At 45.4% G+C, this 23,310-nt stretch overlaps 1 protein-coding gene across 1 annotated transcript in view; it reads left to right on the plus strand.

The window, feature by feature from the left end:
• The first annotated feature begins 1,813 nt into the window (after positions 1-1,813).
• Positions 1,814-23,310, plus strand: part of SOS1 (SOS Ras/Rac guanine nucleotide exchange factor 1) — a 137,688-nt gene continuing 116,191 nt past the window's right edge. Inside the window, exon 1 of the mRNA XM_083176061.1 lies at positions 1,814-2,761. Coding sequence (XP_083032187.1) covers positions 2,675-2,761 — 87 coding nt within the window. The 5' untranslated portion in view covers positions 1,814-2,674. The remainder of the gene's footprint in view (positions 2,762-23,310) is intronic.

A 23,310-nucleotide genomic window follows, 5' to 3' on the forward strand; every position in this document is an offset into this window, starting at 1 on the left:
GGAGGACGCGTATCGACATGCTTTGGGCTGGCATGGATAGTGGGGGTTTGAAATGGAGGCATTTGCCAGTATGTAACATGGAGCACTGGCAAATGTGTCCTTTATTGTGCATGAGACGCACTTGCACCCCCTTTGGGCACGAGATGCATGCGCTACCGACCCCCTAACCCTGATCGTCTCCCTGAAACGGACATGGGCAGGGTTGCCGTACCGTGGCGCACAAAATGCTGACAAGCAAAAGTATATGAGACACTAGTGCATCTCAGGCAGATGGAGCACCTCTCCGCCGGCGACCGCATGATCGCCTCTCTGCCGGCATTCGCCAGCGCAGGGGATCTAGCGGTTACCGGCGCTGTGTGAGAGGAGCTCACTAGGCTTGCCAGGGACACAGGGCACAGGGGACAGAGCTGCAGCTTGCGGAGACAGTACTGTGACTACGCTGCCTGACGGGGACACTACGCTGACTACACAAGACTGTCGCGGGGCTAATACGCTAACTACGGTAGGCTGCTGTTGGCATACCTCCCAACTTCTGTAGTTGGGAGGTCGGGACTTTCGCTCCCGAAAAGGGGCCGCAGCCTTGAGAAAAGGGGGCGTGGCCTCGCGGGGTGACGTGTCCTCCGGCCGCGCCCCGTTTTCGCCGCTCGTCGGCGCTGAATAGACGCTGTGCGCATGCGCACAGCGTCTATTCTTGGCAGGCTGGGGGGCTCCCAACTGTCCCCCCCACCGCAGGACAATGGCTGCCCTGGGCGGGACACGGGAACGTTCCCGAATATCGGGACGTTCCCGCGGTAAATAGTGACAGTTGGGAAGTATCATACCTCCCAACAGTCCTGATTTTAGCGGGACAGTGCCGATTATCAGGGCCTGTCCCGCTGTCCCACCCGCGGGCGGCAGTGTCCCGCGGTGAGGGGGGGCTGTTGGGAGTCCCCCGTCAGCTGCTAAGCAGCGGGGAATAAACGCTGTGCGCATGCGCACAGCGTCTATTCCCGCAGCCAGGGGGCTGGGGGCATGGCTAGAGGCTCACAGAGCCTCTGGGTCATGCCCCTATAACGGCAAAATGGGGGCGTGGCCTCTCGGGAGAGCCGCAAATATAGGCCATGCAGCATCCAGCCTGCAGAACTGGCAAAATTGGGAGGTATGAGGTATGCTGTTGGACTACGCCATACCTCCCAACTGTCACGATTTTAGAGGGACAGTCCCGATTTTCGGGTCCTGTCCCGCTGTCCCACCCCCGGCAGGCATTGTCCCGCTGCAGGGGGTGGCAGTTGGGAGACCCCCCAATCTAGTAGAATAGACGCTGTGCGCATGCGCACAGCGTCTATTCTCGTATGAAAATGAGGTCGCGGCTAATTAGCATAAGCTCGCCCTCATTTGCATACGCCCCGCCCCTTCCCCGCTGTTTAGCAGCTGACAGGGGGGACTCCCAACAGCCCCCCCACACCGCGGGACACTGCCGCCCGCGGGTGGGACAGAGGGACAGGCCCTGACAATCGGGACTGTCCCTCTAAAATCGGGACTGTTGGGAGGTATGTAAGAGTGTCCCTATTTCTTTAGGTCAAAAGTTGGGAGGTATGCTACGCTGATAGCGTAGCGTCCGATGGCGCCATGAAACTACACAAGTACCAAAGTATTGAATAATATTCTCTATATATGAGTGCCATATAAACTCTATGCGATGCACGCAATCAATGGGGCATGAAAGAAGTTGAGCTGCTGCTGTGTGAGTTATTTATAGTGACAATAAAGCTGCTTGAACTTGAAGGAAAGAAAAAAAAAAGGACTATAGTGTCTCGGGCCGGGAAGGGGGCGGTGCTGAACTTGCGAGTCACGTGATCACACCAGGCAGCCCCACTGCCCCAGCAGCGCGCAGGCGCGGTGCGAGCCTCTTCCAACGGCTGCCGAGCGCTACTGAGGGGGAGAGAGAGCGGCGGAATAAACAACAATAACAACAACAACATCAGCGTTTACCCCGGAGTGACGCTACGGTATCTATCTGCGCCACCACCAGCGCCGCGCTCTGCTCACCAGCTACAAGGAAGAGCGGCCTGAGGAGGCGGTAGTAGAGGCGGCGGGGAAGCAGACAGGAGGGAGGGGAGCCGGGCTGTCTGGGGGCGCTGGGATCTCCCTGGTGACGCCGCTCGCTCTGCCCCCCCCCCAACAGGCTCCCCCATGCACCGGGGCAGAGCAGAGCTGCTTCGGATGATTCGCATTGTCACGGCGGCCGCCTCTTGTCTGCGGGCCCGGGCCACCTTAAATAGCCGCGGCCTCCTGCCTCACCTGGGAGCCAGAGGGGCTGTGCAATTCCGGGGTCACTGAGACTCGCACCCCCCGCTCCGCCTGTGTCTCCCTCCTCCCCCTCTCCTGGCTGTATGTATACACACAGCTGTCATATATGTACAGGCAGCTGTCAGCTCCAAGCGGTGTCCATGAGCCGCCCCCCTGCTCCTTCCCCCACAGGGGTGCTCCCTCCATATGCTGCCCCTACTGAGGGGCACCACTTACACCTGCTCTAATCGAATGGACAGTCTCCTGCCTTAATATTGGCCCCTGCCGCCCCCCAAAGGGATCTGTTGTTTGGGGACGTGTGACACCTTCCCTGCTGGACCGAGCCCTCCTCACCTTGTCTGCTTCAGGGTTACACTGCACAGCACAGACCTCTGCAGGCCTAGTCATGCAGGCCCCCCAGCTCCAATACGATTTCTTCTGTGAGGAAAATGCCCCTAAGTGGAGGAATTTGCTTGTGGCCTCCCTGAAGAAGGTGAGAAGAATGACATGTTTGTTTTGGAGATTTTCCTGCTGAAGGACATGTGTACTTTCTATCTGCTTCTAATGTGTACAATTGTGGTGTATCCAGAGTTCATCCTCAAACATTGTTGCAGGTGCAAAGTTTGTGGATAAAAAAAGCTGGTTTCTGATTGGTTGCTTTGGTTCATGTGTAAAATTTGTACCATTGATAGTAGTGAGAAAATGAACCCTTCTGCCTTTGGCTGTTATATCTCAATAGAACAATCATGGAATGTATTCAGTTAGCAACAGTGCCTAATCTTTTGCGGCTTGGACTAGTAGAATTTCTGTAACTTCTATAAGTGTGTCACACACGGACCCAAGTAACTAGTCTACTTGCATTGATGACAGTCGGTATCTGTGAATCTGGTATCTTGTTGACATTTGCTCATTTCTCTGTGGGTTATGTGTAATTAGGTTGTGGCAGATTGGTATGGTGTAAGTGCAAACTTTTGAACTTTGCCTAACCAACGTGTGATATTTGCAAATTGTTTTGTTTTTGAATGTCACAATATGGCATCAACAACTGATTATATGAATTTTTAAAAGCCATTTAACTACACTAGAATGATCTAAACTCGCAAAGATGATCATTTACATTGAGTTCAGATCATTCCTGGCCATCTCGGAGGAATTCAGTTCTGCTACATATCTATCGGAGCTATTCATTTGTTGACTGATCAGACGCCCATTGCCCTTACATACACATTTAGGAAAGAAAAAAGGTACTTGTTTAGTTTCACGGTGGCAGCATGGCCGCGCGCTACTTCCGGGTCTGTGTCCCCTTGCGGGAAAATGTATTTAAAGTCTGTAGTGTTGGTACCCACACGGGAGCATAAGACCAGTTTAGCCGCGCTGCCCTTTAGGGGGAAATTCAAATATAAATGGAGCTGGCTGCAGTACCGGACACCTGATAGTTGCCCAATTCGATTGCTGCTCTGTTCATATATGACTAAATGCTGGCACTGGCCTTTCTATTTGCAGCACCCTGTGCTGGCTGGTAGAAAAGTGAGCTCTTTGGGTGCACAGCACTTAGGGTTTATAATGTTTCTTCTAGAATGTGATGTGGGCAAGAAACAGGTGTTATGGGGGCAGTGCATTTACACACAAAATGGAGTTGTGATCAGATGTGGAAGAGATGTGGTGCTGCCGGCATCACTATTGAGGGCAGTCAGCACCTTCTAAGTCAATAATGGAACATACTCTAGCCATTGCCGTCACTGATTGGGTAGTGCAGCATCCATCAAACTCTTCTTTAATGCGCACAATTCACGCTGCAGCAGTGGGCAGGATGTTTAGCAGGGCGCTGTTAAATGGCAGGGTGCACTGCAAAAAACTGGTAGGACGTGGCTGCTAAAACCGCTCAGTGTGGAACCTAATTAGCTGTTTTATACAACTATATTCAGCATTGCAAGATGTGATCAGTTCGTTAAAAAAAAGGATGGATATATAGCGTCCCCAGTTGGCTGCCAATTTCCCCTCTTCTAAGGGATATTGTTTAAAATATTGCTTGATGTGTACACTAAATGTTGGCATACATGTGTGTTCCCACGGGTCGTTAATACCCTCCGTCTGTACAGGTGATGGTGTGCATCATTAAAGGTCCATACACACTGGGCGACTATGCCCAGCGTGTCTGCGGGGAAAGCCGCTCAGTGCATACTAGTGTTCCTTCTAGGAACTAGGGCGGGGGGGTCAGACCGGGCACGCCGACGTCACTATTTTGGGCGTGCCTGGGCCGCCAACGTCACAAAAGGGGCGTGCCAGGGCCGCGCCGTGACGAAAAGGGGCGTGCCCGGCCGGCGGAATCACGCAGAGGAGTGGGCACAGCCGGCGGCGTCACGCAAAGGGGTGGGCGTGGCCGGCGGCGTCATGCACAGGGGGCGGACCCGGCCACCCGGAAGGCTGTACACTGCCGGGGAAGTGCCGGGCATCGCTATGTACAGCGGCGCCGGGCTTCCCCAGTCAAAACAGTGGGGACAAAGGCAGGCTGGTTTAGCGGGGCGCTGCCAGAGGGGCAGGGCGCATTTTTAACTTTAACTTTGTTCCCGCTAAAACAGCCTAGCGGGAACACTACATACACACTGAGCGGCTTTCCCCCTGCCCGGCGCCGACAGAGGGTGGGGGACAGTGTTGCATAGCGCAGAGCTATGCAAAGCCATCCTCAAAGCCGCTCATCTGCTGGTATAACCAGCAGATGAGCGGCTTTCCCGGAGATGATGCGGGAGCGCGCAGCAGCGCTTATCGCCGTGGCATACAGACTGGGCGGCTTTGAGTTGAAAGCTTCTCAAACTGGGTGTTTTGAGCGACTTTCAGCTCAAAGTCGCCCAGTGTGTATGGGCCTTTACAAGGGTCATGGTGCAGAATGCAACATGGCCCCCACTGCTCCCCCTTATGCACTTGCCGATGCTGGCACTGCACCACTGACAATATCACTGGGTGCACACTTCGCACTGTGTGTACCAGCTTAAGTGTACGCTATTGTGTGTACAGATGAGCTATGACGGCTTTCTATGTGGCTTATTCAGTTCAGTGATTCCTAACTGCACACATCAGCTATATTGTGGTAGTACCAACACCTGAGAGAGGTGCAAGGGCAAATGTGCAAACCCAGCAGCAGTGTAATGTGCTGTTCTATATTCTACAGGCGGTCTTCAGAGCATATTCCATTCTGTTTGCTCATGTATTGAGCAGTGTGTGAATATATAAGAATGGAGACCGGCTCAGTACCAAACAATTTAATGACAATGAAAAAAAGTTAAAAACAAAAATAAAAAAAACATGCTCTGAAGACCGCCTGTTAAAAGATACCATATTGGAGTACCATCATCTGATGTACTGGACGGTACGCATCTATTTTAGATCACAGAACCCCACACCTTGGGTGATCATTGTAAAGAAACCTTTCTATACACGGTTATGCACGCTTTCTAGTGAGTTTGGTACGATATACCAGTTCCCTCTGATGTCGTGTTTTTACAAATACCATTTTTTCTGTTTCCCTTTTAATACTTCAACGAGCCATTTCCCACTTAAACCACCAATAAGGGGATGCTTTAAAGAAACCCTGATAGGAGCCAATAAATACATTTCCTTTGTGAGTATGGTACGCAACTTTATCACCTCCCAAAATCTTCACCGAAGGTGTGACCACTTAAAGATACCTTTACACGTTTGTTCTCACCCACTCTCATGTGAGTTTGGTGCACAACCCACGTTTTCCATTCACTCTTATTTTTTTGCTTACATATTCTTTAAGGTTATTCCTATTTTTTCCGTTAACGTTTAAGAATAAAAAAAAATAAGTTATCCTGTTTGTTATAATAATAATACATTGAAACATTATACAGGTCGAGTCTCCCTTATCCGTATATTCCAAAAACCTAAATATTCGGAAAAACTTGGTTTTCTTGGGTCTTCCCCCCCCCCCCCCCCCCCGGCTTTTTTCCATACTTCCCTCATCCCCGGTGTCTATGGCGGCCTTTCGAAATTATCTTCAGCGGCATCTCCGCAGTTGACCTGGGACCGGAGATGCAGCTGAAGAGGCCGCCATTGATATCAGGGGACCATCGGGGCACTGACAGGGGACTAGGTAAGTATGAAAAATACTTATATTGTTTTATGGGGGGTATGTCAGGCCCATTGTCTCACTCACGCTTCATTGTAATCCACACTGCATCCAGTGCCTGAAGAACATCACTACATATGCACAGTGCAGCCCGGACTCATATGTTGTGGGAAAAAAACAGCGTCCATCTGCTCAGATATTGGCATTGCGTCTTCCACTGAATAATGCCTAGAGTAGTTACCAAGTATTTCTATAGCCATAGATAATACTTAATTTGCCCACACATGGTAAGATTTTATTTTTCAACTGAAAGATTTTATTTTTATGTTTATTTTTTTTTTATGAAAGAAAAACAGATTTTTGAAATCCGTATAAATACGCATATGATGAAAAGGAGATCAGTATACAATCTGTAATCTGTAGAGTCAACAAAAAGAAAACAAACAAAAAAAATAATCAACCACAAAATGTGTGCATGCTTTCAAAATACAACCTACTAACAATCCATGGTAATTTAAGTTCCACCTTGTAAGGTTAGAAATAATCAATAGAATATATACTCATATCACCAGTTCCCTATTGTAAGGTAGTGCCTGAAATAATATGGGTGGAGTACAGTTAAGGTCCATACACACTGGGCGACTATGCCCAGCATGCATGGATAGTGATGATCGCGTTCATTACTAGGGGGAAAGCCGCTCCATGCATACACACTGAGCAACTTTCCCCATGCCTGGCGCCGTCAGCAGGGGGATGGACTGCTTTGCATAGCGCAGCGCTATACAAAGCCGCCCTCAAAGCTGTTCATCTGTGGGTATTATCAGCAGATGAACCGTTTACTCGGCCATGATGCGGGAGCACGCAGCAGCGCTCATCGCCGGGGTATACACGCTGGGCGGCTTTGAGCTGAAAGCCGCTCAAACCTGCTGTTTTGAGCATCTTTCAGCTCAAAGTCGCCCAGTGTGTATCGGCCTTAAGATTTTGTATATGTCTGTTTCCGACAGATCAGTACGACCGGTCATTTAAAAACTTCCTGTGTGTGGTCATGATAATGCTCATTCGTCTAACCTGCTGTTCCATTCAGTCGAGATGAAAGACCCGTCGTGCACGATTTGGCCATACCAGTCAGTGTTAAGCATGATGACCGATGTGGCAATGATGTGGTATATGGTTTGCCGTCCTTAAATGACCCATCTTTACCCTCTGATCATTTACTCAATCGTTCTGTGTGTGGGCATGATCAATAATGTTCTGGATTTCAAGGGAAATTTTATAGACATTAGATCGTACCTCTGTGTGTGGGCACCTTTGCTACTAGACTGTAGCAAAGAGACTGCTTGACTGAGCAAAACTTCATCTATTGGAAACTGGTAACAATATAATTTCCTGTAAATGTGTTCCTTAAGCTGGGTTCAGACTAGACAATATTTTGAACTATTTGGCCAATTCCGATAGCTCTGAACAACAACCTATTCAATTAGTCTAGTGTATATGCAATGTCACTCCCGGGCATCGACAGGGAAATCCTCCATCGGCCCCACGTGTAGGGCGACTGCGGAATTCAGTCTAGCAGCTGCCTGCATTGCACAGTGTGTATTCACTTGCCGATGCCGGGTCCCAATGCACACAATCTCTAGTCACATATTCAGAATGTTTAGTGGGAATCTGCTAACTTTGTAAGGGTATGGGGAAATGTAATTATTATTATTATTATTATTATTTTTTTTGCTCGTTTGTTAGTATTGGGTGCCCAGTGCCCTATTCATTGGGCATTAGTCCTGCTGATACCCATTACATATCGCACTCTTCTTGGCCAAGTGCAATGGCTTTACCCATCTAAACTATTGGGTGCGTTGCTGAAACTGCAGTTGGAATGAACAAAAGTAGGACTGCTTGCCACCTCAGGAGTTTGCCATTGGAATTGAATTGCTAGATTCTGTGAAGATAAATGTTACATACAAAATCATATCACTGTGCTAAATACGAGACACCTCAAGCTGAATTGAATGGCCATCATGAAGGTTTTTGATTTCTATATAAAAATAAAAAGGAAAAGTATGCTGAATTTAGATGAAGTATAATAGGACAAAAGATAGACAACAATTATATAGCATGTGTAATTTTAGAGGACTTTGGTATGGCACATGCAGGCCATGGTAGCTACTGAGGCAGGTGGCAGAACCATTCATCCACAAGAAACTAATGCAACAAATTCCGGTACTTATGTTAGTTGGGCGTCCACTAAGCTATTTGCTTAGTTTTCCGCGTCCACTCGCGGGGCTCGGTGGCTCGCTGCGCTCGCCACACTATATAAAATCAACTCCATGCCGACATGGATAGTGGGGGTATGAGCGTACGAACTATAGTGGGCACCCAACTAACATATAAGTACCCAAATTCCTTGTACGATGTTAAGCTGGGTACAGATTGAGCTATACTGTATGTCGTCTGATCTGGTGCATATTTGGCATTGTGTATACCAGATATGCGGATAGCTATAGTGTCAGATTTGATGTGTTGCAAATAAAACCTGATCTAGCTAGTGAGATAATATATGCTAATGAAGGATGGAACTAAATGGGGTCACTTCTACCCAGGGTTCTGTGAAAAGCGCTGAAAGGGTGCTCCTGGAGATATACAAATCAGCATGCAGTTATGTCATAGAATACAGGTACTAGTGTGTATTTAGTTGCGAGAACCATTATTTTCCAACTAAATTTCCCATTCATAATTCTTTTTGTGCCACGCTGGACACAAAACAGCATTGAGGAATCCGAGCAGAAATCCACTAGTTTGACTTAGCATCAAGCTGATTAGAATAGCTCCTGGAACTCCCTTAAATCAACCCCCATGTGTACCCGTTGGGCCAACATGTCAGGTGGGTACACCTTGCTTCAGTGCATTTTAAGGCAGTGTTTCCATAACTAATATATTTTTTCTGTCAGTTAATTGTATAAATACTCTGTTTTGGTGATGTCATTCCTTTTTATATAATAGTGATACAACCAAAAATGAAATTGGAGTTACCACTGTCAGGTTTAATGGTAGCCATGCATCTCAGTGCTGATATACAGACCACACTGTGCTAGAAGCACCACAGCAGACAGCGACACCCCAGGCAGGTAAAAGGAACTGCATGGGTTTTCAAAGATGGCGGGTGCTAGAATGAACACTAAATAGGCGTCTATCAGAACTATTGCTCTGATCATATCCAGTTTAGTAGCTAACGTGCCGGAGCTTTGGGTTGTTAAACCTATTAAGAGCTTGATTCTGCATCCGAATATGGATTTGGGTGCTTTGGGCTCCCAAACTATGGACTTTGTAACATTTTTTGTTATCCTGCACTTCTGGATGCTGCAATTTAATGCTGCTTTCACAATACAAACCTGCTTTCAACCTGTTTTTGTAAACATTTCTTAAAAAGGGGTCTAAAGCCAGTTAAACCCCTTCACATTACATGTTGTAACTGGTAAATTACCATTTCAATACCGTTTTTGTACCATTCACATTCAACCCATTTCACCCATAGAAAACAGTGGATGTAATTTTAAAGGGTGTGGATCGTTTTATCAGCCATGGATGAAGGTCGACATGGGACAAGGTCGATATGGGTTTAGGTCGACATGGGTTAGTTCGACAGGTCGTTAGGTCAACATGGGTTTTTTTAGCTGTTTTTTTTTTACCGGAATGTCGACACAGTCAACATGGACACAGCTGGAAGTGAACCGCAGCCGCTCGCAATGCTTCGGGCACGGTGCTTTGCTGCGCTTGGCACACTATTTTATTCTCCCACCATGCCCTGGGGATGGTAGGGCATGAAATAACACCTGTCGGCCCATGTTGGCTCAAAAAACAGTGAGAAAAACCCATGTCGACTTGTCCCATGTCGACCTAGACACCTGTCGACCTTCCAGCATGTTGACCCAACAGTGTCGACCTAAGGACTGTTGACCAAATGATCCCAATACCTGCACAATATGCACTGGGTTAAAAAAGTCTCCTCTCTGCTCTTTACTTCCTGCCTGTGCCTGGTGAGATCACAAGGGAGATAGCAGCCTATCACCCTCTGTGACCTACTCATGACTTGTAAATACCGTTTCAAAGCCATTCACACTACAAATGGATTGGCTCTGAAACGGGTAGGACACTGCTTTTAACCCATTTTGGATTACAGGTATTTTAAAAACGGTAAATTCTCTCTGGACCTTTCACATTACAGCTAGAAACGTTTTAAAGCCATTTAAAATCGGCAATATACCGTGTTTTAGCTGTAATGTGAAAGGGGTAAAAAATGTGACACTGCGGTTAATGGGCATCTGAGTGGAAAAACTATTTGCTCCACAGTTTTAATTCTCAAGTGTATCATAAATGACTTGGCATATTTGTTGAACTAAGGAAAGAATCAGAAGAATGATCACGTTAATGGATGTTCCCAATGGGACCACTCTTGGTTAGGCTTTGATTAACTTTGTTGTACTTTATGTGTACATTTTTTCATAACTATAGATTATAAGCTTGCGAGCAGGGCCCTCCTACCTCTGTGTCGGATTGTTTTATCACTGTTTCCAATTGTAAAGTGCAACGGAATATGCTGCACTATATAAGAAACTGTAAATAAACTATTGTGTTTCTGGCAGCTAAACTTGATTACTACACAACAGCTGTGTGCCAGCACTTGCATTTTGACAATCTGCACATGTGTTTGCAAATATGGCGTTCTCGCTGTTCTTTTGGTTTAATAATAATAATAATAATAATAATGATGATATTTTTATAGTGCGTTTCTCCCAATAGGACTCAAAGTTCTGTTTAGCATGTTTTGAGAGAGTCTAGGGCAGTGATCTCTGATTTTGCAACTCGCAGAACAAGATTTTAAAATGCCAAAACACACTATCGGTACCCCACGGAAAATAAACATACACATTGGACCCCATGGGAAATTAACACATATATTGGTCTCCACAGGTAAAAAAAAGCACACCTTTAAAGCACAGTAATTCCACACAGTGGAATAAAAACATCAGTCCCCATTGCGAATTTGCCAGGGACCAAATAAATTGGAATAACCCCCTTTTGTCTGTTCATAAATATAAACCTTTAGCAAATTTACCCCTAGGTTTAAATACAAAGATATGTATATGGAAAGTCCATAATTCCGTAAGGAAAATGACACAAGTGGCCTATTTTAGTGTTTGCGTTATTACACTTCATGTTTTTAAGCATCAGCTGTGTTTTTTTCTTTTTTTAGCATGGTTATGCAAACACGGACATTTTCCTTGTTATGACGTGTAATTGTACACTAATGCGTGATTGAAGAGGAAGCATAATAACTTTTCTTTTTTGAACTAAAATGTTGGATCCGAGCCAAGTTTTCGAAAGCTGTTTCAGCTGGGTCAGACCCTATTGAAACTGCAGCCTGCAGTTTCAATAGGGTCTGACCCAGCTGAAACGGCTTTCAAAAACTTGGGTCGGATCCAGCATTTTTATTGTAGCATGAACAGGATCAGATTACCCTAATCATGCCATTCACACTGCAATGTTAAACAGCTCAGTTCCCGGGTTGACCGGATTTCCAGGTGGGTCATTTTTATATGACCCTTTCACACTGTGCCACAGTAAATTGCCGCTGCTAATCCGCTAACCTGAAAGCTGGCACTTGTCAGGGGTTTGGTTCGTCTGCCTCAGGTCTAAAGGTGGCCATACTGTGATTTGGCCCGATTTCCCACAATTCCGTCAGATTGGGCTGAGAATTCGGATGAAATCAGGCAAATTGCATGTGTTTTAGATTCGATCCGATGTGCAGTCCCTTGCACATCGGTTCGGAGCCCAAGATCACAAGTACTGCATGTAGGATTTGTCGAAACGGACAGCCTCCGACAGCACTTGCCTTTGATATATGTGATAAATTGCAGCAATCCTGTGGGGTAGCTCAAGGGGCATTTAATAAGAGGGGGTCAAAGGGAACGATTTAATAAGGTATGCAGTGAGTAGTACCGGGAGGGAGCTCCCGCAGCTATTTTAATCAGTGCACCGCTAACTCTGACTAGTGGATTTCTGCTTGCATTGATGAAAGTGCTTATATTGGGTTTGTAAGCATCAGACCTCTGCCATGGACCAAAAAAAAAAAAGTTGCCACAATGGACCAGATGTATCAAGCTTTAAAAGGTGATGAAGAGGAGCTCATTGGCTGGCTGTTAATCACTCTCCAAACTGTCATGTTACAGACTGGGTTTGAAAAATGCTGATGAGGAGCCAATTGGCTGGTTGTTTATCACTCTCCACTTTATCACTTTTTTTTTAAGCCACATTTGGCGCAATGAATCATGTTTTCTTTTACATCATGTGGACGGCTGAGCATGTGGTCAATGTTTACATTTGGAAGGGATGGCACCAGGGGGCACTGTGGGAAGAAGGCAACCGTATTCCCTGATGGATGACAGTGGCTTTTTTCAGATGGATAAAGCAGAATTAAGGAATGGTTTAAGGGACTTGATAAAGAGCTGTTGACTTGGACTTAGATGCAACAGATCTTGGTCCAATCGAGCAACTTACAGACCTTTTAAAGGATATTGTTACTGATTTCTTGATTCCAGATACCACAGGACACCTTCAGTGGTCTTGTGAAGTCCATGATTTGAGGAGCAGTCGCTGTTTTGGCATCACATTTTGGTGTATACATGATATTAGACATGTAGGTTTAATGTTATGGCTGATCAATGTATAATGTTCACTATCTCAGTAATACTTAAGTCTTAAGGCCCCCATACACTATGCGATTTCTGTAACGGTAGAACTCTCATCCATTTCCCCTGGAGTCTCCCAGATGGCAGGATCACATGTGATCCCCGCTCCCTGTCACCAGGAGGGTGTCTGACACAGCCATCATATGATCTCTGGGCCTGATCTGCCTGTTAAACATGTGGTAGATCATGGTTCAGTTATTTAACAACTAGATTGTAAGATTGCAGCAGGGCCCTCTTACCTCCTTGTATGTAAGAAACTGTAAATTAATAAAGAAATAATCTAGACAGGTTACCTAAGCCTTTGCCGTAATTGTGTGTGTAATATTTAGTTAATGTCTGTATTGATGACCTTCAACTAGTTCTGCTGGGCCCTTTTTATTACTGCTGTTTGGTGTAACTTCCTTCATTATAATTTGTTAAAATCCCCGAAAGCAGGTGCTGCGGTTGTGAAAACACCGGTTTTTCTGAACCTGTGTATTTTTGTGAGAAAATATTTTTACAGGTAATCTAATTGCATAGTTTATATTGGTAGCAAAAATAATAAGGTGCTACTGTAGAAATCGGGTCAATCGGTCGGTCGCGACCAATTAAAATCGGCCGCGATGCGACCGACCGATTGACCCGATTTTTCCATAGACTTCAATGTTAAAAAATCTTTTAACATTGAAATCGGTCGGTCTTGTGCCATTATAATGGCACAAGATGAGATGGGCTTGATTAAGTCCATCTCACATAGGGAAAAATGATAAAAAAGGTGAAATGGGCCAATATGACCCATTTCACATTTTTTATGTGCCCGCCATGACCCCACGATAGACGTCAACCCGAAGCGTGGCGAGCGCAGCGGTGCGCGTCCTCCGACCTTTTCATTCCCCTACTATCCACTAGGGCGTGGAGTGAGAATAGAATAGTGTGGCGAGCGCAGCGAGCCACCGAGCCCGAAGCGTGGCGAGCGCACGCGTATACCTGTGAAGTTATACGCGTCCCCTCGCGGGGCTCGCTGCGCTCGCCACGCTTCGGGCTCGGTGGCTCGCTGCGCTCGCCACACTATTCTATTCTCACTCCACGCCCTAGTGGATAGTAGGGGAATGAAAAGGTCGGAGGACGCGCACCGCCGCCCCTCGCGGGCTCGCTGCGCTCGCCACGCTTCGGGTTGACGTCTATCGTGGGGTCTAGCCCACTTAGTAACATTTGGGGGGGCAATTGAAAATAATCATGTGAAAAAAAAAAAAAATCGGGTGAAAAATCGGTCGGTCGGATCGGTCGCATCGCATGCGACCAAATCGCATGCGATGCGATCGATCCGATTTTTTATCTTACGACCACAACGATCTAAATCGTTGTGGCCGTTCTAGGAAACAAGTACCGAAATAACAAATGTATTCCATATAAAAGAACATCAGGTAGGTGGTTATCAAAATAAAATTGGGTATTCATTCCTAATAAATAGTGAATAAGATCAAGTATGTCAAACACCAAAGGAGTAACAATAATAATATTCTAGCAGCAAATAATGCCACAGCAAATGCTATATTATTCCAGTAGGAGGAGGCGAGTGTCTTCCAAGTAAGCAGCAGGATGTCTATGGAAAACCCTTCTAGCCTTCAAAGGCTAGGCTCCACAACATCTGGCAGCTGCCTACAGGTATGTTCCAATGCGTTTTGAGCTTGGTCAGCTGTATATAAGGAGGTCTGTATGCCTAACAATGTAGCCCTCCCTTTTTTTTTTTTTTTAAAGGATAGTTCCGCTTGCGTGCCTGGAAGTGACGCGATCAAAACCGAAAGTGCATTCCTCAACTTCTGGTTCTCCAGATTGTAGATTTCAAGTAAAGGAGGCAATAGAGGGAGCTTTGAGCTCCAAACTATGGGGATTATTCAGATTTACCCGGAAAGGCACAATCACTCACTAATGGACAAAACCATATGCACTGCACGTGGGGCTGATAACATGTGCAGAGAGCATTAGATTTGGGCTGGGGTGTACTTCAAACTGATATCCCTATTGCAGTGTAAAAATAAAGCAGCCAGTATTTACCCTGCACAGAAATAATAAAACACCCAAATGTAACTCTCTCTGCACATATTACATCAGCCCCACCTGCAGTGCATATGGTTTTGTCCATTAGACAGTGATTGTGTCTTTCCGAGTGAATCGGAATAACCCCCTAGGTCATTTTGTCCAAGGGACCACGGGGAAATGGTTTTCCGTTACTCACCAAAAACAGAAGTGCCACAACGGAAACCAGAATATTAAAATTCTTGAATATTGATGCAGGTCACTGTCCTGGATTTTTTTTTTTTATTTGTGTGGCATTGAAGAATGTTGGGAACTATTAATCCAAAGGCATATGATGGAAGAATAGTGGGGAAGAATATTAAGGTTGCTCCCTGAAACATGAAGTGTGCGGACATATGCTTATTGTTCTCTCCCTTTCGCCACAGTTAGGGTATTCAATGTGCCGGCGCTATTTATGACATGGGAAATAGCGGCGACTCCCTATTCAATGTTGTCTTTAGCGACAGCATTAAAGCGGGGTCACTGCAGAACAGGCCCAACTTTAGAAGCTGTCTGGCCCGTTCTGCCGACAACGGCCGTGGATTGTCACGATCCCGGCCGCAGATCGCCAATCCACTGCCGTTTTGGCGGCCACACCCCTTTTGTGCCGATCGGCAGGCGAGACATTGACTTGGGTCTGTCGTTCAGCTGTCAGCCTGACTGCAAACGGGCCAGGATCACGGCTGTCGGCAGGGATCGACAGCCATGATCCTAGATTGAATACCCCCCCTTAAGGTGCCCATACACTAGTAAGATTTATCTTCAGATCTGGTTGGTTGGAACAAAAACATGGTTATGGATGAGTGACAGTTTGTCAGTTTTCCAGCATTTCCAAGCAAATGGTCAAGTGTCATTTGCTCTCATCCATAACCATGTTTTTGTTCCAACCAGACAGATCTGCAGATAAATCTGCGTGTGTATGGCCACCTTAAGTCTTCTGGCGGCAGTTAGTTTTTACTTTTTAAAAAGGTGTTTTTTTTTTTTTTTTTTTACGAACAATCCATCTGATTAATAATCCAATGATTATTTCAGATCGCTCCATTTTCCCCTCAAACAAAAATACATAAGTAATAAAATAAAAGTTGTATAGAATATAAAAAATACATAAAAATGTGTAAAATATTAAGTGTATACAGGTTGTGTATAACATTATATATAGTATTATAATATAATATAATATCCATTATCCAAAGTATTCTAAAAACCATAGTCCTATTTTTAATTTTTTGCTAAAAACCTGGCTACATCTTTAACTGGCACTACTGGGGAAATAACGTGTAACTGGCACTAAATATGTGCAAGCACATGATTGCATTAGAAAATGTACACAAACTTTGTTTCATGCACAAATAAAATATATTTGTGTGTTTTTCATGTGTTTGATGTGTTTATACAACATAAAGGAAAGATACCTCATTCAGATATAAAAAATATTCCAAAATACAGAATAATCCGTTATCCAAAATTCTTTTGGTCCCGATCATTTTGGATAAGGGATACACAACCTGTAGTTTTTAACAAAAAAAAAAAACTCCATTTCCTTTATTGTAAAGGTGCCCATACACAGTACAATTATTGTATACAATATTGCGTCACATTGCATTGCATAGGGTTTTGCAATGCAATGAGATCTAGTACAAAATGTATGTGCAGCACATACTTTTTGAGCTGTGCGATGAGATGTGTGACGGGAGCGCGGATCTCATCTCACTTATGTTGTGTACACACAGGTACAATCACCATGAGATTTGACTATATAGTTAAAATCGCATCGGGATCGTATGCAGATCGCACAGGTTTTTTTTACCTTGAGATCCCGATGCGCGCTCCCATGGCAGCACAAATCACAACCAAGATAGACAGGGCTGCAATGACTATATAGTGCAAATCAAATGTACATTGTATGAAATGCATGTAAATAGTACAGAGTTAGCAAAAATTGCATAGCACTCGAATCTTAAGTCGAATAGCAAGGGAATCTCACCGTGTGTACACAGCAATAATTGTACCATGTATGGACACCTATGGTGTGTACACGCTGTGAGATTCCCTTAAGATTCGAGTGCTATGCAATCTTTGCTAAATCTACTATTTATATACAATGCATGCGATCTACATTAGATTTGCACTATATAGTCATTACTGCCGTGTCTATCTGGGTTTCGATTTGTGCTGCCACGGGACCGCGCATCGGAATCAAAAGGTAAAAAACCTGTGTGATCTGCATGTGATCCCGATGCGAAATTGACTATATAGTCAAAATCTCATGCTGATTGTATCCGTGTGTGCACACCATAAGTCTGAACTTCTTTGGGGGAAATTCAGTTGTTTTGTAATGGACACCATTTACAGCCATCACCCCTGTTCAGTGCGTCTCTGAACAGCACCATTTTATGATTGTGGGCTTGAAAAGGGGGTCAGGTGTGAGGTAAACATACTTACCGGCTCCCTCTCGGTATTTCCTCTTTCAGGATGCTGGTGCCAACATTTTAGCATTGTCGGTTGTCAACTGTGTTGACACACAAGCGGTAGAGCAAAAGGAAATCAAGTCTCCGATGACAATTGCTGAAGTAATTTCCCCCCCTCTTTCTAAGCTGATTACTTCATATATTTTTTTTATTTCTAGAGAAATTGTTGCATATAATGATGTGTTAATTTCTTAAATGTGGTATTTTTTCTGTGCACAAGCAGGGGATCAGGACACTAGGTGTCCTGAGAAGGCGCCTAATGGAGAGTGGGTTTGCTAGAGCTGCAGTTTCAGTTTATTCGGGGGTCAAGCTCAAATAGATGAAGTAAAGAGAAAAAGGGGGTAGTGTGAAACGGCGCTATAAGTGTACACATGCAGCAGGTGTAAAATAAAACTCGGATTTATTACATTAAAATAAAAACAATATACATTAAAAAAGGAGGGGGGGGGGGGGGGTAACGCAATGAGCTTGATGGCAATAATAAGATAGCTGGTACCAAAAAAAAATGTATGAACAAGGATAGTCACCCAGAGTCCCGGATAGATGGTGTCCAGTGTCCGTTCCTATAATGCTTCCTTTGGAGAGATCTCCACTTTGTTGAGACCAATCTCTATAGCATGGACTTGGAAGTTGTATTTCCTCCTTAGCCAGGGACCGCCTGTTGGTCTGGGGTACTACCTGATGCGATGGACAGTGATAAAGTCCCAATGCTCTGTGTTTTCTGGGGTGGTCTGTGGAAGCTTGTCCGGGCACAAATAATGAAGCCAAATTTGTAATCCTGTGGGTAGGTGTCCTCTATTTAAATACACCAATGCGTTTCGCTTAGCAGCTTTTTTCAAGGTGATAACAGACCGAAAAGGAATGTTATTTTCCAGTTATAAATATGCTATAATTGTTTATGCTTTCTATATCATTGTGGTCCTTTGCACGCAGTAGCACTCTATGGAGCAGATTCAATTATATTGTGGATGCCCGTGCATAAGTACCGGGTTTAGCTGGGCAAAGTGGTTAAACCTGTCTAACATCCAGGATAGGGTGCTCAAACCACATTGGTTTCGCACATTTCAGCTCGAACCTCAGTAGGCTTTCAGGTGAAATGCATCCCCCTGACTGCATGCACATCGGAATGGAGCATCAATTGTCCTTTTAGTGCCATCTAGTGGCAGTCAGTGCAACCAATAATTGAACTGTTTAATACCTCTTGGTATAAAATAGAACTGCAAATTTGGCTAGAGAAAGAAAGACTAAAGTTCAGTAAAATAACCGTTTACCTTGCACATACCAACATGTGCATACTCCCAGGTTGGTGCTTGCATTTGCTTTTTAACAAACGACATTGTCAAATATGTCACACATCCAAATGCATCTATCCTCTGTGCACATTCGCTTAAAGTATATAATTCACAAAGTGGTAAAATTATATACAGCATGTCTATATTCTGTGTCTACTATGTTCTCTAGGAGGAATACACTGCAGTGAAGCATTTTATATGCAGATCCAGCCACAATCACACAATAATGATAGGCATTCCACATCTTTCAAAGCTGCTTGTGAATGAGACTCATTTGAATGGAAAAAGTTGCCCCGCCTCCCCTGCGGTCGCCGCCCGTCTCCCTGAAGTGGAGACTTGCAGGGACACGCAGCCTTCCCCCCTGAGAGACTGGGACACGCGTGCATGTGAGACGCACATGTGTCCCAGTTCAGTGTAGACCCTGTCCGCCGGCGCTTGCCAACGTGGAGGGTCTGGCGAGCCCCGGCCAAGGATGGCAGGGCCCCATCTGTATATGCATTTTAACCCCTTCCCGACATTTGACGTACATTTACGTCATGGTCGGGATGTACTTCCCGACGCATGGCATAAATGTACGTCATGCATTTAAAGTGTCACCGCGTCTATAGACGCGGTGACAGAGGGGAAATGTCTGCTGTCCCTGACAGCAGACATCTTCCCTCATTGCCCAGGGGGGGCAGCGATGCCCCCCCCCCATCGGCGATCGCTGCGATTGGCTGTTCAAATGTGAACAGCCAATTGCAGCGTTTTCTGTGTACCGGCGAATAACGGCGCTCGGTAACACAGGGATCAGTGGTGATTGGTGCTGTTAAGTACAGCACCAATCACCACCGGGTGTAAAGGGGTCACTGGTGGTCACCCCACCTCACCCCACCTGCCCCCAAGGCTGTGATTGGTCCGTCGGAGCGACGGACCAATCACAGCCATTACACCTCAGAGAAAATAACGGAGACAGCCCTGCAGCCGCCATTCCGGTCAGAAACAGCGTGCAGAGCGGTCTCCGTGCCCATCTGTCCTCTTATACTGACCTGATCAGCGTTGGTGGTGTGGTGGCATCCGTGCTGCCTGCTGCTGGTGCTTCCTGGTGCTTCCTGGTTGTTGTGCTGCTGCTGCAGCGTCATTGTGTAATATAATTTTGTGCTGCTGCTGCTGCAGCGTCATTGTGTAATATAATTTTGTCTCTGCTGCCCCCCTTTTGTGCTGATCAGTATAAATTAACTGATCAGCAACTTTTTTGGGGTGCAGGTTTTTTTTTTTATTATATATACCCCGTCAGGTTGCACCAAAAGTTGTGCGCCTGCTGCCCCTCACTGCTAATCAGTGTTGCATCACTGATCAGCAGTTTTTTGAAAAAAAATTTTTTGGAGGGTGCTGTGGGGTCTTTTTTTTTATTTATTTTTACACCCACGGTGATTTTGTGGGTGTCCTGTGGCCGCTGAGCGCTGATCAGTGACGGATGTTACTGACCAACATCTGTGCTCAATTTTTGGCGCAGGAGCTTTTTTTTTTTTTTTTTTAACCCCTTCAAGGTTGTACCAAAAGCTGCCTTGAAGCTGCTGCCCCTTAAGTGCACTTACACGTGTTAAAGCACTACATACACACTACATACCCCCCGTGTTGAAATAAAGTTTGTACCCCCCCTACACTATACACGTGTTGAAACACTACACTTACACAAACACAAAAATAATAATAATGTCCCAATCCCAAAGACTGTTTTCAGCGGAGGAGGCATATGCCCTTATTGCCTCTGACACTGACACAGCCAGTGATGTAAGCGATGAATTTGCATTTGTCTTAAGCTCCTCTTCCTCCTCTAGTGATGAGGGACCCCCTCAAAGACGCCCCCGTAGAGCAGCTGAGACCCCCCCCCAAATGATTGATCCCGTATGGACCCCACCACCAGACAATTTTGAGCCCCAGGTTCCTGAGTTTTTGGCCAACCCAGGAATCCAATTTGATACTACAGGCCTCAAAGAAATTGACTTTTTCAAAGTATTTTTCTCTGATGATTTTATAAATTTAATGGTGGACCAAAGTAATTTATATGCCCAGCAGTTTATTGCTCAAAACCCCACGTCATCATTTGCTAGGTGGACCCCTGTAGATACAGTAGAGATGATGACGTTTTGGGGTCTGGTGTTACATATGGGCATAGTTAAAAAGCCAGAAATTAGACAATATTGGAGTACAGATGTTCTGTACAGCACCCCACTTCATCGTATGGCCATGACCCGGACTCGTTTTGAGACGATCCTTAAATTTTGCATTACAACGATAATGCACAGTGCCCACCCAGAGATGATCCCACCTTTGACCGGCTATTCAAAGTCAGGCCGGTCACTGATCATTTCAGCGCCAAATTTGCTGAGATGTACATCCCCGAAAAATTCATTTGTGTAGACGAGTCACTTATACATTTTAAAGGAAGGGTTAAATTCCGCCAGTACCTTCCCAATAAGAGGGCAAGGTATGGCATAAAAATGTATAAGCTGTGCGAAAGTACCTCAGGGTACACCCACAGGTTTAGGGTATATGAAGGGAAGGACACAAGAATTGAACCGCCAGAATGCCCCCCCTCCCTTGTAGGTGTTAGTGGAAAGATTGTCTGGGATTTAGTGCACCCCTTCCTGGATAAGGGTTATCACCTCTATGTGGATAACTTTTACACCAGCATCCCCCTGTTTAAGGCCCTTGGTTCAAGAGGTACAGCAGCTTGCGGTACTGTGCGCAAGAACCAAAGAGGCCTCCCAAAAACGCACGTTGCCCAATTACTGAGAGAGGGTGAAAGCAGGGCACAATCCACCGAAAATATGTTGTTGGTCAAATATAAGGACAAGAGGGATTTCCTTATACTGACAACAATTCACGGAGACAGTACCACCTCCGTCCCTGTATGAGGTACTAGTACCCACACCTCAAAACCTATTTGTATCCTAGATTACAATAAGTACATGGGCGGAGTGGATCTTTCAGATCAGGTACTGAAGCCGTACAGTGCCCTGCGGAAAACAAAAATATGGTATAAGAAGCTGACCTTGTATATCATCCAGATGGCACTGTATAACGCTTACGTACTATTCCGTTCTACCAGCCAGACGGGGACATTTATGCACTTTCAAGAGGAAGTCATAAAGGGCCTAATATTTGGGAACCAGCAGGCAGAGGGCCCCAGTACTTCTAGTACTGGCCCCAGTACTTCTAGTACTGGCCCCCGTATTGTATCAGGGCAGCATTTTCCTAACGAAATCCCCTCCACTGGAAAAAAGGGCAGGACACAAAAAAGTTGCAAAGTTTGCTATAAAAAGGGAATAAGAAAGCAAACTATTTTCCACTGTGAAACTTGCCCCGACAAACCCGGGCCTATGTATGAAGGAGTGTTTTAAAATATACCACACATCTATGGATTATTAGGTTCATCATTTCACCGTGCTTCGGGGGTCTTGCTAATGCGACATAGCACCCACCATTCATTCCACCAGAATCTGTGCTGCAAAATCCAAATATCACTCCTTCCCTTCTGAGTCCTGCCATGCACCCAAATGGTATTTTTTGGTCACATATGAGGCATTGCCGTACTCGGGAGAAATTGCGGCACAGATTTTGGGGTGCTTTGTCTCCTTCATTCCTTGTGAAAATGAAAAATTTTGAGCCAGAACTGCATTTTTGTGTAAAAAAATGTAATTTTTCATTTTCACAGCCCAGTTGTACCAAAATTGGTGAAACCCCTGGGGGTTTGAAATGTACACTATACCCCTAGATGAATTCCCTGAGGGGTGTAGTTTGCAAAATGGGGTCACTTGTGGGGGGGTTCCACTGTATTGGTGCTTCGGGGGTCTTGCTAATGCGACATAGCACCCACCATTCATTCCACCAGAATCTGTGCTGCAAAATCCAAATATCACTCCTTCCCTTCTGAGTCCTGCCATGCACCCAAATGGTATTTTTGGTCACATATGAGGCATTGCCGTACTCGGGAGAAATTGCGGCACAGATTTTGGGGTGCTTTGTCTCCTTCATTCCTTGTGAAAATGAAAAATTTTGAGCCAGAACTGCATTTTTGTGTAAAAAAATGTAATTTTTCATTTTCACAGCCCAGTTGTACCAAAATTGGTGAAACCCCTGCTGGTTTGAAATGTACACTATACCCCTAGATGAATTCCCTGAGGGGTGTAGTTTGCAAAATGGGGTCACTTGTGGGGGGGTTCCTAACTTTTAGCATCTTATGGTGCCTAGAAACCTACATGGTGCCTAAAAAATAATCTCATAAAAAGGAGGCTCCAAAATCAAGTAGGTGCTCCTTCTATTATGAAGCCTGTGGTTTGGTCAACGTGCACAATAGGGCCACATATAGGATATTTATGAAAACAAAAGAATTGGGGGAATCAATTTTTAGT

The sequence above is a fragment of the Crinia signifera genome, chromosome 3 (assembly GCF_055691185.1).
Source record: "Crinia signifera chromosome 3, ASM5569118v1, whole genome shotgun sequence".
NCBI lineage: Eukaryota > Metazoa > Chordata > Amphibia > Anura > Myobatrachidae > Crinia > Crinia signifera.